The sequence below is a fragment of the Berghia stephanieae genome, chromosome 6 (assembly GCF_034508935.2).
Source record: "Berghia stephanieae isolate SIO BIC M18660-M18661 chromosome 6, UCSD_Bste_1.3, whole genome shotgun sequence".
Classification (NCBI taxonomy): Eukaryota; Metazoa; Mollusca; class Gastropoda; order Nudibranchia; family Aeolidiidae; genus Berghia; species Berghia stephanieae.
The window spans coordinates 41,798,480-41,815,979 of NC_088365.1; the positions used below are offsets into that span (position 1 = coordinate 41,798,480).

General features: G+C 36.4%; 1 protein-coding gene across 2 annotated transcripts in view; it reads right to left on the minus strand.

Annotated features, from left to right (window-relative positions):
* LOC144975040 (conserved oligomeric Golgi complex subunit 6-like) overlaps positions 1-10,529 on the minus strand; it is a 37,952-nt gene extending 27,423 nt beyond the window's left edge. The window contains exons 1-4 of one of the 2 annotated variants that reach the window (XM_078918710.1): positions 10,216-10,529; positions 4,221-4,364; positions 3,832-3,903; positions 3,199-3,257 (exon numbers count right to left, since the gene is read on the minus strand). In XM_078918710.1, the coding sequence (XP_078774836.1) occupies positions 3,199-3,257; positions 3,832-3,903; positions 4,221-4,364; positions 10,216-10,335 (395 nt within the window). In that variant the 5' untranslated portion in view covers positions 10,336-10,529. The remainder of the gene's footprint in view (positions 1-3,198; positions 3,258-3,831; positions 3,904-4,220; positions 4,365-10,215) is intronic. The other variant, XM_078918711.1, reaches the window with a different exon arrangement.
* Positions 10,530-17,500: the final 6,971 nt, after the last annotated feature.

The following is a 17,500-nucleotide window of genomic DNA, read 5'->3' on the forward strand; positions in this document are numbered from 1 at the left end:
TAACATAGTAAGCAAAGGTAAAAAGAGTAAACTAAGTTATAATAATTCATAAAAGCACCCATAACTGTACTACCAAGCTTGACTTACTTACAAATAAAATCTAGACTCATTTACCATCTCCCCCATCCCCTTCCTTTTCGACCATAAATTGCTTTGTATCACTTTTGATATCTGGTGCCAGTTTGTCTCGAGTGACACTGTAAAAATGGGAGTGTCACCAAAATTCATTCAACTGAGCACAAAGTGTCAAAATATGACACAAGACATGATGGTGATTTATTCATTGATCCACCACTTGACCTGAGCTTTCATCAGAGGAAAATGGCAAAATCAGTGGAAAATTTCTGAGAAAATCACAAAATCACGGAATTGTGTGGAAGATTATCATCACTGTATAACAGAGAAAAAAAATTTTTTTAATAAAAAAAGATCCACCTGTCCATCCCCCAATCGGACAATCAACTAATCAGACCACCACTGGTCACTTGTTATTTTTGATATCTTGCACCAGTCTGTCTAGAATGACATCACAAAAGCATGAGTGTCACCAAAATTCACGCAAGTGACCACATGGTCAAAACATGACATAAGACATGATGGTGAACTTTCCCTGACCAAGAAGCAATCTCCTGCAATCTTGATAGGCCGGCATGCCAGCAATTTCCCATGCGTATTGATATCAATTACTTAAATTGCAAATTATTTCTTAATTGTGACATCAGTAGCTCAGCAGTATGTTACCTCAATGACAAAATCAAACAATGTTGAGTGGTCATTGACCAGATGGCTGATAATAATTGCAAAAAGCCTTTTGTATCTTTTAATGAGGCACTTTATACATATTAAAAAAAAGAACAAAAAAACAATACAAAAAAAAACAAACAAACCCCCCCCCCCCCAAAAAAAAAAACCTGATCATTTTTATAGCATAATATCCACTATGCTCAAAGCCCTTTACAAGGGATTCCTAGCCAACAGCAACACTTAACATATGTCGGACGAAACAGCCAAGCACTAATTTTATTCCTGAGAACGAAGAGAAAATGTGAGTAAAGTGCCTTTTCCTGGGACTCAACTATGCACCGAATTATGATCAGGGTGTCCAGCAGATTATCAAACTTAAAAATCCTACCTCCCCCCAAAAAATCCTACCAAGCAATTTAAAAGCAGGGGTGAGAATGACTGGTCACAAAAAAGGAGGAAATTTTTCATCGTGAAGATCATGACCCATCCATTCGACCATAACCTATAAATTTGAATTTCAATCAAATTTACTGAGATGCGATACAAAATTTGTCTTGCAGCAATTTCTGACACGACTCGGTGGAATTTCAAAAGTTGAAAGTGTAATTTAAACATTTGGTGGTTGTAGTAGGGATGATGATGTGATGGTTGTAGTAGTAGTGGTGATAGGGATGATGTGGTAGTAGTGATTGTAGTAGTAGTAGTGGTCGTATGGATGATTGTGTGGTGGTGGTTGTAGTAGCTGTGGTAGGAATGATGATGTGGTGGTTGTTGTAGTAGTAGTGGTGGTAGGGATGATGATGTGGTAGTGGTTGTAGTAGTGGTAGTAGGGTTTATGATGTGGTGGTAGTTGTAGTAGTAGTGGTGGTAGGGATGATGTGGTGTTATTTGTAGTAGTAGTGGTGCTAGTGATGATGGTGTGGTGGTGGTTGAAGTAGGAGTGGTGGTAGGGATGATGTGGTAGTGGTGGTAGGGATGATGATGTGGTGGTGATTGTAGTAGTAGTGTGGTCTTAGAGATGATAGGGATGGTGTGGTAGTAGTGATTGTAGTAGTAGTAGTGGTCGTATGGATGATTGTGTGGTGGTGGTTGTAGTTGTAGTAGCTGTGGTAGGAATGATGATGTGGTGGTGATTGTAGTAGGGTTGATGAATGTGGTGGTGGTTGTAGTAGTGATGGTCTTAGAGATTATTGTGTGGTGGTGGTTGTAGTAGTTGTGGTAGGAATGATGATGTGGTGGTAGTTGTAGTAGTAGTGGTGGTAGGGATGATGTGGTGTTATTTGTAGTAGTAGTGGTGATGGTAGGGATGATGATGTGGTGGTGGTGGTTGTAATAGTAGTGGTGGTAGAGATGTTGATGTAGTGGTTTTGGTGAGTGTTTTTTATTCAGTGATGATAATAGCAATTTGTCAAATAGGAGGAAAATGTCTCCGTCTATAGATCAAACACAAGCAAAGTGTAAAAATAACAGGAACATAGTTTTGTATTATTATTATTTGATATATTACTATAAGTAGTATAAATCCATTCTTATTATTAGACATAAATTTACTTTTTGTAAACATTTAATGAATTGTCCTTTCCATATGTAAAAGGCCTACAATGCTATTCAAATAAAAGGCCAAAAAGTGTTGTTTTGTTTTGATTTTTACTTCATAAAGCAGGCTACAATATCTTTGTTACCGAAACATAGTGGTTATTCAGCTTAAATACAACCCAATAATCTCTCAAATTTAAAGCCATAGCCCAAAGGTAAAAAGAAAGAAGAGTAAATTAAGACAATCACCATTGCTTTATTCTAATAATATATTATTATCTCTGTATAACCAGATGATAATAATTATAAGAAAGAGAGAGAGAGAGAGAGAGAGAGAGAGAGAGAGAGAGAGAGAGAGAGAGAGGGGGGGGGGGGTATTAAAAAGGCAATAGGTACCTACAACGGAGAAAAAAAATCCAGACCCATTTGTCCCTCCCTTCCCCTTCAACCATCAACCAACGAATCAAAGAACACCACTGGTCTTCTGCATCAATTGTGACATCTGGTGCCATTCTGTCTGGCCCGACGTCATAAAAACGGACCGTCACCAAATTTCAAGAGACTGAGCACAGGTGTCAAAATATGACATAAGACATAATGGTGATTTTGTGGTTTTGAGGAAAATGCTTGGCACGACAAAAAATCCGACCTCGGGTGCAATTATCCGACTTTTTCCTACCAATCCGACCTTAAGGTAAAAAATCCGACTTTATCCGACTTATCCGACCTCGCTGGACACCCTGATGATATGGGAATGAGGACTTCGCTCATGCAAATAAAAATTAAATTGTCATTGGATCAACTGACTGAAATAAGTCAGAATAGAATTTCATGATTGGAATACTCGTTTAATTTGAAGACTTAAGACAGGATTCTGAAAGTACAAATTTCAAACAATAGACAAAGATATAAAGTAACCTTTCATTGCGCAGTGACGTTGTTTGGCTCATCAGATGTTGTGTCTGTGCTTTAGCCTCCTAAAAATAAAAAGAGGAATAACAACTGTTTTATTACAAACCTTAAAACATCCTCATATCAATTTGCATAAAAACCGCATGGGTCCAGAACTGTTTATAATCATTTGTATTGGGATGATGAATGTTGCAGACTGTCAATGTAAATATTTGTGTTACATTCTAATGTAGACTTCCTTGCAAAAGACTTTAAGAGGTCTCTAATTGAAATTCTGAAGGACAGACGTCACATTCAATTTTTTAAGTAGTCAAGAAGTCTAATCTATTGTTAGAATTTAAAGTAATATGATTTACAGCTTTAAGCGAGCGTATCAAAATGTATGTGAAACTTGTAAAAAAAATTCACTATCCATGTGATGCTATCATTGTTAATATGAAACTAATGAAAATATCAAAAAAGTTTGTTTTGTTTTTTTAAATCAAGGTAAGCAAGGCATTTAGTTTATTAAAATTATCTTCATCTTGTCTAAGAAAAAAATTATAAACAGCAATAAATAAAATAATATGTATAGAAAAGCATTTTATTATTATTATTACAACAACAAAGAAAAAAATCACAAATACTTTAATTCTATACCTTCAGTCTAGTGGTCATGTCTTGGCAACATTCATTCATCGCTTTCACATCGAAATAGACACTGTCCAATTGCTATGATATAAGAAATAATTGTTATAATATAAAGACTACAACCCCTCTATATAGGTCAAGAATTATTTCATACGAGATCAAATAAAAGCACATGACATTAAAATCAAAATACATAGGGAGGATGCCAATCAAAACATGCCATAATTAAAAATGAAAAAAAAAGGTTTAAATTCATCTTTAAAACATTGCTGAATTGTTATTTAAACAAAAAAAATCCATGAGCAAACATACTAATTTTATTGCTCAAGAAATTATTTATAAATCTTAAATAAAAGCTGTGCTGGATGGTACATATTTAAATACTCGAATCACTAAACCTCTTTAACAGCTTGGAAAGCAGACAAGAATTCTTCATTGATTGCAAGGCTTCTCTTCTCAATATCACTTCGAAGGTTGCGGCGACTACGGAGATTATTTTCCGTGAAAAAGGTTGATAAGGCTTTAAGGGCTTCTAACATTTCCTGTGAATGAGAATAATTTTGCACAAACAATATTAAAGGCCTACAAGGTTACTTAAACGGTTACTTTTATACTATTGTATGCTTCGTCAAGAGATTATGATAAATGATTGGTCATAAGGCCAGAAAGCATTTGTATTTATTTTTACTTTACAAACAAAGCAGGCTCATATAGGAGACATTGGTCTTTTCCACTCCAACCTAGTGGTTGAGTTATTTATAATTATAAATCAATCTAACAAAGATATAAAGAGTAAACTTGGTCTCGATCACCTTGCTTTTATAGAAAAATATTACTAATCTCTAACTAGATGACTTCATACTATTAACATTAGATTAATGAAGATAGAAGGTTGAGAGAGAAGAGTGTAGATAAAGGAAATAGAGATTGACAGAAAGAAAGAGAGAGAGAGAGATAGAGTTTGTTAAGTAAAATTAAGGAATATAGTTAACATTTTTAAAAAATATTTTTAAAAAGAATTGAGCTTTTATATAGCACAATATCCACTAAACATGCTCAAAGCGCTTTACAAGGGGTCCCTGGTCAACAGCAACATTTAACATGTAGGACGCGGACTTGAAAATGAAAATGAAAATGAAAACATTCCTAATGGAATGTCCAAGGTACAACCAGTTGAGAAGGAACTTCTGGCCTGACCCAACCCCATACTCAAAGAAGCTGTACGGCAGTGAGGACGACCTCAGGACCACTGTGGGCTTCATTCACCAGACCGGACTGACCATGTGACGTGACGGGAACGAAGAAGAAGAAGAAGAAGAACATGTAGGACGGGACATAACGCCTGTTAGGCGATATTACAATTTTTCGGACAAAGACAACGCTGTTAACAGCTAGGTACTCATTTTACACCTGAGTACGGTGAGAGAATGTGAGTAAAGAGCCTTTCCCAAGTGCGAGGCTCGAACCCAGGACCTTCCGATCCGAAAGCGGTTGTCATACCACGAGACCACATAGCCGCACGGCAAAACAACAAACATTGTAATAAGTTATCCAGATTACTCAGTCGAGGAAAGATGATTTTTTTCATGAATGTATCTTTATGCTCTGTCTAGCACTTATTGGAATGTCTTAGGAGGAGGAGAAGGAGGAGGAGGAGGAGGAAGAGAAAGAGGATGAGGGGGGAAAGAAAGATAAGAAACAAAACAATATCAAAAAGAATAATATAAGTATATTATAGTAATGAAAGAGTGATAATGGATAATGCTTGGGTGGCAGGGCAGTGTCTAGGACTGGCCCCCATTGGTTTAATAGTACTCGCTCCAACAATTTGTATAGACAGCTAAGTAGTATGGGTCTGTAACTGTCGGCCTCCTTCGCCAGTTTCCCGGGCTTTAGGATGGCAACTATCTTTGCGTGCTTCCACACTTGTGGGAGCTTTCCTTTTGCAAGGACATCAGACATTGCCTCTGTGTGTGTGTGTGTGTGTGTGTGTGTGTGTGTGTGTGTGTGTGTGTGTGAGAGAGAGAGAGAGAGAGAGAGAGAGAGAGAGAGAGAGAGAGAGGAGAGAGAGAGAGAGAGAGAGAGAGAAAAGAGAGAGAGAGAGGAGAGAGAGAGAGAGAGAGAGAGAGAGAGAGAGAGGAGAGAGGAGAGAAGAGAGAGAGAGAGAGAGAGAGAAGAGAGAGAGAGAGAGAGAGAGAGAGAGAGAGAGAGAGAGAGAGAGAGAGAGAGAGAGAGAGAGAGAGAGAGGGGAGAGAGAGAGACAGAGACAGAGAGGAGAGAGAGAGAGAGAGAGAGAGAGAGAGAGAGAGAGAGAGAGAGAGAGAGAGAGAGAGAGAGAGAGAGAGAGAGAGGAGAGGAGAGAGAGAGAGAGAGAGAGAGAGAGAGAGAGAGAGAGGAGAGAGAGAGAGAGAGAGAGAGAGAGGAGAGGAGAGAGAGAGAGAGGAGAGAGAGAGAGAAGAGAGAGAGAGAGAGAGAGAGAGAGAGGAGAGAGAGGAGAGAGAGAGAGGAGAAGAGAGAGAGAGAGAGAGAGAGAGAGAGAGAGAGAGAGAGAGAGAGAGAGAGGGAGAGAGAAAGAGAGAGAGAGAAAATGACAGAGACCATGAATCATGAAAACATGCGTACACATGTGTAGTTGATGAATTGATGATTTGACAATTGTTGGCAATTGACGATTTGACAATTGTCAAGGCCCTTGGCAATTAATTGGAGCTACCATATGATTTACACTCCATTTCATTTTCTTTGGTTTCAATGTTTGTTTGTTTATTGAATTTATTGTTGTGCTGACGAAGGGTTTGTACCGAGGCCAAGGCCAAGGCTAACACACATACATGTGTGATGTGTGTGCCCTGGTTTGTACCTGAAACGTCTATTGTCTGTATTGTTCCTACCCAAAGCCTCTCTATTATCTCTCTTTCGTTAGTATTTTCACGATCCCAGGCTCAGGCAACCCCCACCACTCGAGATATTATTTAGATAAGACTAAGAGTAAGAGAGTAAGTAGGGGAGACCTTCCATAAGCTACTATATCCCAAGTATTCTTGTTCTAAAGAGTTTCTGACCCATAGACCGCAATGTGTAAAATTGGGTGAACATATCTCCAACAAAAGAACGTTGTCGAACGGATGTCCCCAAGGCTGCGTGAGTTCCCCAATCCTGTACATCTTATACACCAACGACTGCAGACCATCCTTTGAATATTGTTTTATAGTGAAATATGCAGATGATACTGCTATTCTTGGCTTATTAAAAGATAAAGTTACCGAAAAGAATTATTTCAAACAAATAAATATATTCACCGATTGGTGTAAACAAAATCAGCTTGAATTAAATGTTGAAAAAACTAAAGAACAGGTGTTTGGTGTATAAAATAAAAACGACTTAAAGTGTGTGACGATCGGTAAAGATGATGTTGAGATAGTTGACTATTTTAAATATTTAGGATAATAGTACCCTCAATTTCTCTCAACATATTAATATAATATCTAAGAAAGTTGCCCAAAGATTATACATCCTAAGGAAATTGAGAACATTTCAAGTAAGGAAGAAAACTATGTTAAGAGTTTATGACTCATCGATTAAAAGTGTAATTGCGTTTGGCTGCACCATATGGTTTGGCGGATGCCGACTTAAAGATAAATCAAAAATTTCAAAATCTATCAAAGAGGCATCAAAAAAAATAAACCATCCTCTTGATGGAGTAGAAAGAATTCATGGAAAAGCAATAGAAAGGAAAGCATTCTCAATTACCAACAATAAAAAACATATTTTATACCATGAATTTAGTCTTTTACCATCTAGGAGAAGGTTTTGTCAGATTAAATGTAGAACTAACACGTATAAATCAACGTTCGTTCCATCAGCAATAAAAATTTTGAATATATTTCATATGGTACAGAAAAATCAAGGATTGATTAGTTGACTGATTAACTGATTAATTTATTTAAACTGACCAATTGATAATGATGATAACTTTTGGTGTCGAATTGCCACAATTGTAACAAATTGAAAACGAAATGAATATGTGTATGTTGTGTATATCGCATGTGTGAAAGAAAGAGTGGAAGAGAGAGAGAGAGAGAGAGAGAGGAGAGAGAGAGAGAGAGAGAGAGAGAGGAGAGAGAGAGAGAGAGAGGAGAGAGAGAGAGAGAGAGAGAGAGAGAGAGAGAGAGAGCGAAAATAAGTAGGAGTGAAATATCTGTTCAATGTTACAGTTAGTTATCATTTAACGTTATAACAAGTGTAACTAAATGACAAATTGCCATATTTATGGACAATAAAGATCTAGACGTCTATTATTATTATTATTATTATGGCTGTCTCTATTCTCACCCCCCCCCCCCCCCCCCCCCCCCCCCCCCCCCCCCCCCCCCCGGCCGATTGGATTACGGAAAAAAACGTCGCCGGCTTTTTGCGATTTGGATTTGATTGATTTTTTTTTTTTTTAAATTGTGCAACTTGTGACAAGAAACTTAACAAATTACTGCATTACAACCTTTGGACTAAACATACAACAATTGTGGACTACTTATTAGATATTTATTATGAAGACTAGCATCCGGGGGTAAGAATAGTCACTTCGTATTATTATTATTCTGGTAGGGGGTTTGGGAGGGGGAAAACTTTTTTTTTTAAAGTCTCCCCCCTCCCAAACCCCCTACTAGAAGCTCTGGTGTAGGGGGTTTGAGTTTGGGAGACTTTAAATAGGGAGTTTAATAGAAATTCTAAATGTAACTCACACACTTGAAACCAATGTCATATGAAAGAGCTGGCAACACAGATTACAAAACAGTTTGAATTTTGTTTGTATCTTGATTAGAAATGTAGTTACGGCAGTTCAAAGTCTGAAATTTCAGACCGATTTTTACCCCAAAATTACCATTGCAAAGTTGTGACCGAAATCGCGTGATGTTAATAAAAAATGGTTTAAAACAGTCAATATGGAGTTCTTATCATATATTGTATACCAAAATGTTCGTCTTATCGAGGACAATGCATTTACATTAATAAAGAGGAAGATAAACATTTCAAATTAACACATTATTACATAATATGACGCAAATGTTACATAATCAAAAACTCGGCTAGACGTAAGAAACAATTTGCTCTATCACTTTTGGATTTATCCCCAATATCTCATTGAAACAATTGCAAATAATTCCCCTCTTCTAATTAATACATAGAGAATAAAAAAGGGTTTGAGAGTAGTTAAATGAAAAGATATAAACATGTTGTGTAATGTCATAATGAGTTTATTTTTACCTATGGCAATTTAATTGCATATAAATAAAATGGTAGATTGAAAAAGTTCAAATAAATTGAAACAGATTCCCTATCATACCTAATTAGAAGGAAAGTTCTGGCTTTTAATACTTAAAAAAATTCTGCTGAACCACTTTGGGTTTATTGCTATTACATCATTTGAACTGACAATTAATATAATTTTATCCCCCCACCCCCTCCCCCCTTCTCTCTCAATATATGGGGGTGTCAAAACTAATAGAACTTCTTACCATAATAATTATTAAGGCTAAGGCCTTTAGAATATGGATACAAATGATAAACATATCTAAACATATGGGAAAGAAACTTGATGGCAAAGTAAAATAAAATTAAATTAAAGCAATTGGTATTTTTAAAATATCGATATTATTAATATCGGATTTCACAAAGAGAAGAAATATACGAACTTTTAAAACAAAAACTATAAAAAGCCTATAAATAAAGTTGGAAAGTATGTATTCAAAATAAAAACATAGCAAATAATAGTACTGAAAATATTATGGACTAAATTTAACATAATACATAACTAAGTTTAAAATATCGATATGAATATCGATATCGTCCGGCAGCCATGATGAGAAGATAATGTAAACAAGGCATTTCGGCGCAGAGTTAAAAGGTGTCTGCGCATCGATATAGAGCCCTGAAATTTGGCATGAATAAAGTTTAGATGTTATTCTAAAAACAAGCGTTTAAATTTTAAAAACACACGCGGTAAATAAAAAAATAAATGCATTTGAAAATTGCCAAATTTTAACTTCATATAACTTCTAGAATTATTAATGGATTCTTCCTTAATTGGCACCATTTAAAAGGAAATTGAAAGACGAAAATAATGATATCAAAATATCTGCGATATTCCTCTTTATAACGAAGTTATGCATCTTTAATTGAACCCCCCAAAACGCGAACGGCAATTTTCGGTCACAACTTTCCTATGGGCGAGTTGGGTCAAAATTTGACTGCCACTGCTCACTAAACTGCCTACTTTAAAAAAAAAAAAAAGTTTCCCCCCTCCCAACAAACCCCTAGAACTAGAGTTAGAATAGTGACGTAGAGGCAGAGGCTCAGAGGGGAAAGTGAAAGAAGACGAGTAATTGCATCACATGCCTTGTCATTATCCAGCCGTGTGTCCAAAATTTTGTTTAACTTTCTTGACAGGGGATTAGATGGTGCTGAAGTTACCGGTTCAGCAACTGGAGAATTCTCCTTAGCCTTTTTTTCCTCCATCGTTATTGTTGACAAAATCCGAGAAGGAAAGGAAAAGAGAATAATTGTTGACACGCATCCAGTTGGGAAAATAGGATTTGACGTTGTAGTTGTAGGTAACACAATTTCGTGGATATAGACAAATTCACATTAGGCCATAGACATATTACATATGGAGATCGACTGTGTCGGCCGTAATGTGCAACTGAAGCACCAAGAGGATAAGTTAAAGTCTCTCTCTCTCTCTCTCTCTCTCTCTCTCTCTCTCTCTCTCTCTCTCTCTCTCTCTCTCTCTCTCTCTCTCTCAGAGCACATAATCCCACCAAAAGGAACGCACTCAAATGCTTACATTATACATTCAGAACAACACATTCAATACATAACAGAGATAATTTAGAAGGGAAAAAACATACAGGGAAAGAGCATGTGCCTCCCCACCCACTATGGGAGGTTGGGAACACACACCTAGATGATGATGATGATGATGATGATGATGATGATGATAACAACAATAACAATAATAATATATAATAATATATAATAATAATAATAATAATAATAATAATAATAATAATAATAATAATATATAATAATAATACTTATTGCATCCCAAAAAAAAATATTTTTTTATACAGACGTGTTATAATTTACACAATAAGATGAATTTATTTTGTTCCTTTCCACTGCTAAGCAATTGCCTCCTCAAGCTGTTATACAAAATGACAAGACACTTTGGATTACTGCTTTATAAAATAATGTGCAGAGGGTTTTATGTATTCTAAATTGAGAAAGTTTTGATAAAAAAATAAGTACGTCTGCACATCTTATGCTTAATTATTTTCAAGTGTTCACTTGAGCCTGTCATCAATCGTTACACCAAGGTATTTGTAGTGAGGAACTCAATGGGCGAATTGGTCCTTTAATTTTAACGGTTCTGTCGGTTCCTTCACTCTCCTAAAGTCGATCACTAGCTCATTTGTCTTGCTTATGTTAAGCTCTAGGTGGTGGGCATCATACCAAGACACAGATCTATCAATTTCTTGTCTATAAGCACTTCGTTGCCGTTTGTTATAAGGTCTTGAAGAGCTGTGTCGTCTGAAAACTTTATTAAAGGTACACTCAGGTTTTGACTTCTACAGTCATTCGTGTATATCGTGAATAATACAGGGGATAATACACAACCTTGAGGAGCACCATAGTTGTAGTTATACAGGAAGATATGTTTTGTCCTAATTGAACATACTGTGCTCTCTCCGTAATAAATTCGAGCACCCAAGCAATTATATACTTGTTTAAATTCAGACTAGTCAATTTTTGAACAACTATCTGAGGTTGCATTGTATTGAACGCTGAAGAAAAATCGACAAAAAGCAATCTGCAATAGCTCTTAGCGTGATCTAGATGCCTGTAGATGTTGTTTGTAAACAGGAGAATGACATCCTCCACGCCACGTCCTGATTTGTACGCAAATTGATTACTATCACTCTCAATGGCATAAACTGGTTCCTAATTTTAACAAAAACGAGTTTTTCTAAAGATTTCATGACTATTGAAGTCAGTGCAACTGATCTGAGATCGTTCATTTATTCAAATTTTTTTTTTTGGAACAGGGATAATTTTTGAAGTTTACCAAATTTCAGGGATCGAAACGCATTGGAGGGACCAGTTAAAAATATGTGTATAAATGGGGGAAAGCTGATGGGCACATTCTTTGAATAATTTTCCTTTCAATCCATCCGGCCCAGCAGCTTTCCTCTCGTTTAGCTTCAAAAATACAAACCTCGTTTCTTCTTCATTGACCTCAATAGCCATTTCATCTTCCAAAGCCCTGTCTAATTTATGTTTTAGATTGTCAATGTCAAATGTGTTTGCTGTGTCGAAACGTGAATAAAATTTGATTAGAGTTTCAATTTCGATGCCATCGTCGACTTATAGAAGTCTGCTTCTGGTATAATCGTGGGCTTTGGATTATAGTTAACAGCAGTTTTAAGCCCCGCCACGTGTCCTTTATATCCCCAGAAGAAAAGCATTTTTCAATCTTACTTTTGTATTTGTCTCTACAGCTAGATATTACTCTCTTTATCTCTTTTTGTTTTGTTTTAAGATCTTTTTGTCTGGTGATGGTGGAATGTAGACGATGATGATGACATGAGTATATTCACGGGGCAGATAATATGGTCGTGACGAAACAATAGGAAATTCAATAAGATCATCACAGTACACTTTCTTTATCTGACAGTTATTGGGGTGGCACCATTTGTTGTTAATATATGTGCACACCCCACCCCCAGTCCGTTTATTAACATTAGTCCGATCTCCTCGAAATTATAGTGAATACTGTTCAATTTCAAAACATGATGATGTTATGTGAGGAGATAGCCAAGTCTCTATTAACGCTATTATGGAGGCTTGACGATAGTCATTATGGAAACGACACAGTGAAAACAGTTCATCAATTTTATTCTTTAATGATCATACATTACCTGTCACTACACAGGCTAAAAATGGACGAAAAGGCCGTCTGTTGAATTTTGTCTTTAGTCCTCCTTTTTTTCCCCTCTTCCTTACTTTAATATACGATGTATCAATAGTGGGTGGTGGGGGTGACACGGGTTGGAGGGATCGTAGAGTCTCTGGAATATATTATGTTATCGATAGGCTTTTGGCAGCAAAATCACAGGCTAAAACACCATTTACGGTTATAAATATACTAATCAATATAAAAAATCAGGAACACTATATATTTCACCTCCATTTAATAATAATAATAATAATAATAATAATAATAATAATAATAATAATAATAATAATAATAATTAATAATAATAATAATAATAATAATAATAATAATCCTTTCTTTAAAATTATATAGCCTTGTGGAGAACATTGTGCTTATTTGATTCAATAAAAAAATTTATACGGCGTACAGCTCTACTGAATTATTTGAAAAATAGAAATGTATTTTTTTACAGATAGATAAACAGATAACTTGATTTCCTTTTATAATTTAAAGTCAGTTTGAAAGTTCGTTAAGTCAAACAGATATCATAAAAAATTTACCGAAGACACGAACCCTCTCAAAATCAACCAATTTCGACACTGTAAAAAGTTGTCAGTTTGGCGTTTTTAAGCAAATCGTTGCATTCGAAATAGTGTATTCACTTAATTACTTTTTTCAGACCTACACTAAGTTTTCAACAGTTTTCATCTATTAATGACATCAAGTATTAGTATTGTCCCTTTAATGCTTTCAATATGATGGTTTCGGGTGGATAATACCCAGGTTTAACTTATGGCACACCCTCAACTCTATCTGTCCAGTAGAGTCCTTACTTCCATTGTGTTGATTTAGCGTTGTTATGTAGTAGTGTGTTCTCATTGAGTGTATGTTTATGTGTGTGCGTGCGTGTGTGTTTGTTGTGTGTGTGTGTGTGTGTGTGTGTGTGTGTGTTTTGGAATGTGGTTGCGTGGAAGAAAAAAAAAAAAGGGGGGGGGGGGGGTGTCCATCAAGTATAATCGAGTATAATTGTAACACGCCTGACCGGCGAGTCTTGTTTTTGTTGGCTCTTTCATTTACGTGTTTTGAGTGATTTTTATCTGACATTTCGCCTGGATTTTAATACCATCTGATTTGTGATAGTCTTGTGGTTTTATTGATATACATTTTAACGATTTCTAACAGAGGATTTTTCTAAAATTTTAAAATTTAAGTATGGATTTTCCAAAGTCGAACATAGTTTTAAACTGCTATTTGTTTACAGCCATATTGGAAACTTTATTCACTGTGCTATATTTTACAACTTTTAACAACTACCGTGTACATCGATCTATTTATAATACTAATTTTGTGAACAGACTCAGAGGGGGTAGACGAAAACAACTCCCTATAACCACCGTCATTGGTCATCGGCCAACCCCACGCCCGCTCCCCCTACGACCTCGATCCTCGCTTCAATTTATCAACACTCGTCCCCCATCCAATCTAATCACTTCAATGAGTAATCCTCACCGTTCCTTGTCAAATGTCAACACTGTCCGTGACAGTCAGTATGAAATTAACGACCACCATGACAACAACTCGCAGCAACAGCACCGTCTTGAGCAACACAACAAACAACAACAACAACAACAACAACAACCTGCACGTAGTGATCATACCAGTTTAAAAATTGGATTACTAAATGTTAGATCGTGTCGTAATAAAACTCAAGACATAATCGACATTATTGAAGATCATAAAATTAATATTTTTGTCATCTTGGAAACATGGCTTAATCATTCATATGATGATCCAATTATGAAAGCAATTACACCCGAAGGCTTTTGTATTAAATCATTTCCACGCATTGGGAGGAAAGGAGGTGGTATTGCAATTATTTACAACTTGTCACTCTTTGACAAGATATCATTTCACCATGATAATTTTAGAAGTTTTGAATACGCTGGATTTGCCATTCATGAAAATAATTTTAAAAAGTCGTTTCACTGTGTCTACCGCCCACCACCAAGCCAACAAAACAAAATATCAACAATTGATTTTTTATCTGAGTTCGGAGAATTTATGTCTATGCAATCCATTAACAAAAAGCATAATATTTTTATGGGTGATTTTAACATTGATTATTTCGGAAACAAAAATGAATCGAAAGTATTTCGGGAGATTATTGACACAAACAACTATATTCAACTTGTAAGCGGTCCTACAAACAACCATGGCCACACAATAGATCATGTCATTACAGACATTGAACATTCTCTCTCTTCACCTGTCTCAAATATTGATAAATTAATCTCTGACCATCATTTAATTGTGTTTTGCGTTTTATTTCCAATGAAGCACGAAGTAAAAAAGATGATAACATCTCGTAATTTGAAGAATATAAACATGAACATTTTTAAACAAGACCTTGACCATAACGTTAAAAATAAACATGATGCGAATGGTCTCCACGAGTCAATTGTTGGTACGGTGGACAAGCATGCTCCCTTAACAACTAGAGCAGTAAAAGTGAGACGTCAAGCACCCTGGTATAATACCGAAATAAAATTGAATGGATTAGCCAGGAGGCGGGCAGAAAGAAAATGGCTCAAGTCCAGAGATGCTGTCGATAAGAAGCGATACATCGCGGCTAGAAATGATGCAAAAGCCGTCAATTTCAGGGCCAAAAAGAAATTCTATGAAGAAAGCCTCAAAAACGTGGGACGTTCGAGACAATTCTTTGCCTTGACCAAGGAACTGCTGGGACAACAGACGCAACCAGCTCTCCCATCTTTAATCGATCGTGCAGATCTACCAACTCGCTTTGGTCAATATTTTAAAGAAAAAACGGATACCATCAGGAAGGAACTCTCGTCTGAATCGATCCCTACAACATTTGACAAGTTTCATGGTGATTCGTTAACACATTTTTCAAAGATTACTGAAGCTGACTTACGTGATTGCATTATGTCGTCTCCAACTAAAAGTTGTGATTTAGACCCCTTAAATACTGCCATTTTAAAAAAATGCATTGATGTAATTTTAACACCATTTACATGTATTGTTAATAATTCGTTGCAGTCAGGTGCTGTACCAGACATTTACAAAGTTGCTCATGTCAAACCCCTTTTGAAAAAACCTGATCTCGATAAAGAGAACTTAAAAAACTATCGCCCTGTCTCTAATCTTCCTTTTCTCTCTAAGATCTTAGAAAAGCTTGTTTTGAAACAATTACTGTCTCATCTTAAAAATAATTGTCTTGAAGAAAAATTTCAGTCTGCTTATAGGCAACATCATTCGACGGAAACCGCACTTGTTAGGGTTGTTAATGATCTCCTCTCTGTTATAGACAATGGTTCATGTTCTTTGCTGAATTTGCTTGACCTATCGTCTGCTTTTGATACTATTGATCACAATCTTCTTCTCAAACGTCTTGAAATTACTTATGGCGTGTCTGGTGCAGCGCTTGATTGGTTTAGGTCATATTTGTTTAATCGTAAACAGATTATTACGGTGGATGAATATAGATCGGAGGAAATCTTTCTTGATTGTGGGGTTCCCCAGGGTTCAGTACTTGGACCCGTTCTTTTTGTTTTGTACGTTGGCCCTCTGTCTAAAATCATCAGAAGTTTTGGTCTGTCTTACCATCAATACGCTGATGATACGCAATTGTACTGCGTTTCCAATATGAGAAATTTACAAGAAGTATCAGCCAATAGTAAAAATTGTATCCAAAGTGTTAAGAAATGGATGAATGAGAACAGACTGAAACTGAATGATGATAAGACGGAGGTGCTGTATGTGGGGAACAGGAAGTGGAAAAGTGAAACAGATTTGAAGTTGGGGGATGCCTCTATTCAAATTGTTGACAAAGTGAAAAACCTTGGCACATTCTTAGACTCTGGACTGTCGATGGAGCATCAGGTTAATAATTTGGTTAGATCTCTCTTTTTCCAACTAAAAAAGATTGCTTCCATTAGACGGTTCATATCTGAGGATGTGACCAAGCACCTGGTTGTGTCCCTCGTACTATCGAAATTGGATTATTGTAATGCTCTGTTGTTTGGCGTTTCGCAATACAATCTGAAACGTCTTCAGATTGTCCAAAACAGCGCTGCCAGACTAGTATTTATGAAGCGTAGGTGCGACTCTGCCGGACCTCTACTTCATGACCTGCATTGGCTGCCTGTTGAGAAAAGAATTAAATTCAAAGCTTGTGTTTTAGTGTATCGTTGTCTTGAAGGTACTGCCCCTTCCTACCTTTCAGAACTAATTGAAAGATATTCAAAACCCCGCCCCTTACGTTCGGCCAGTGATTCCACAAAACTAGTTGTCCCTCGAATTCGGAAAAATGCTGGAATGAGATCCTTTTCTCATTTCGGACCCTCTATTTGGAACGCCTTACCGCAGAGCATTCGTGAAAAAGAATCTTTGTCTATTTTTAAACGTTCGCTTAAAACATATTTGTTTCGATTTTAGTAGATGGTATGAGAAGCAAGATAGGTTTGGTTTGTGTTGTGTGTTGTATTGTGTGTGTGTGTATGTGTGTGTGTGTGTGCTTGTGTGTGTGAATGAGTATGTTTCAGCCAAAGTAATTTGTAATTTAAGCGCTTAGAGTCTGGTGTCTCGGAGTTATAGCGCTATATAAGTTTTCAGCATTATTATTATTATTATTATCAAGTAGAGAAATTCCTGAGCGAGGAGGGG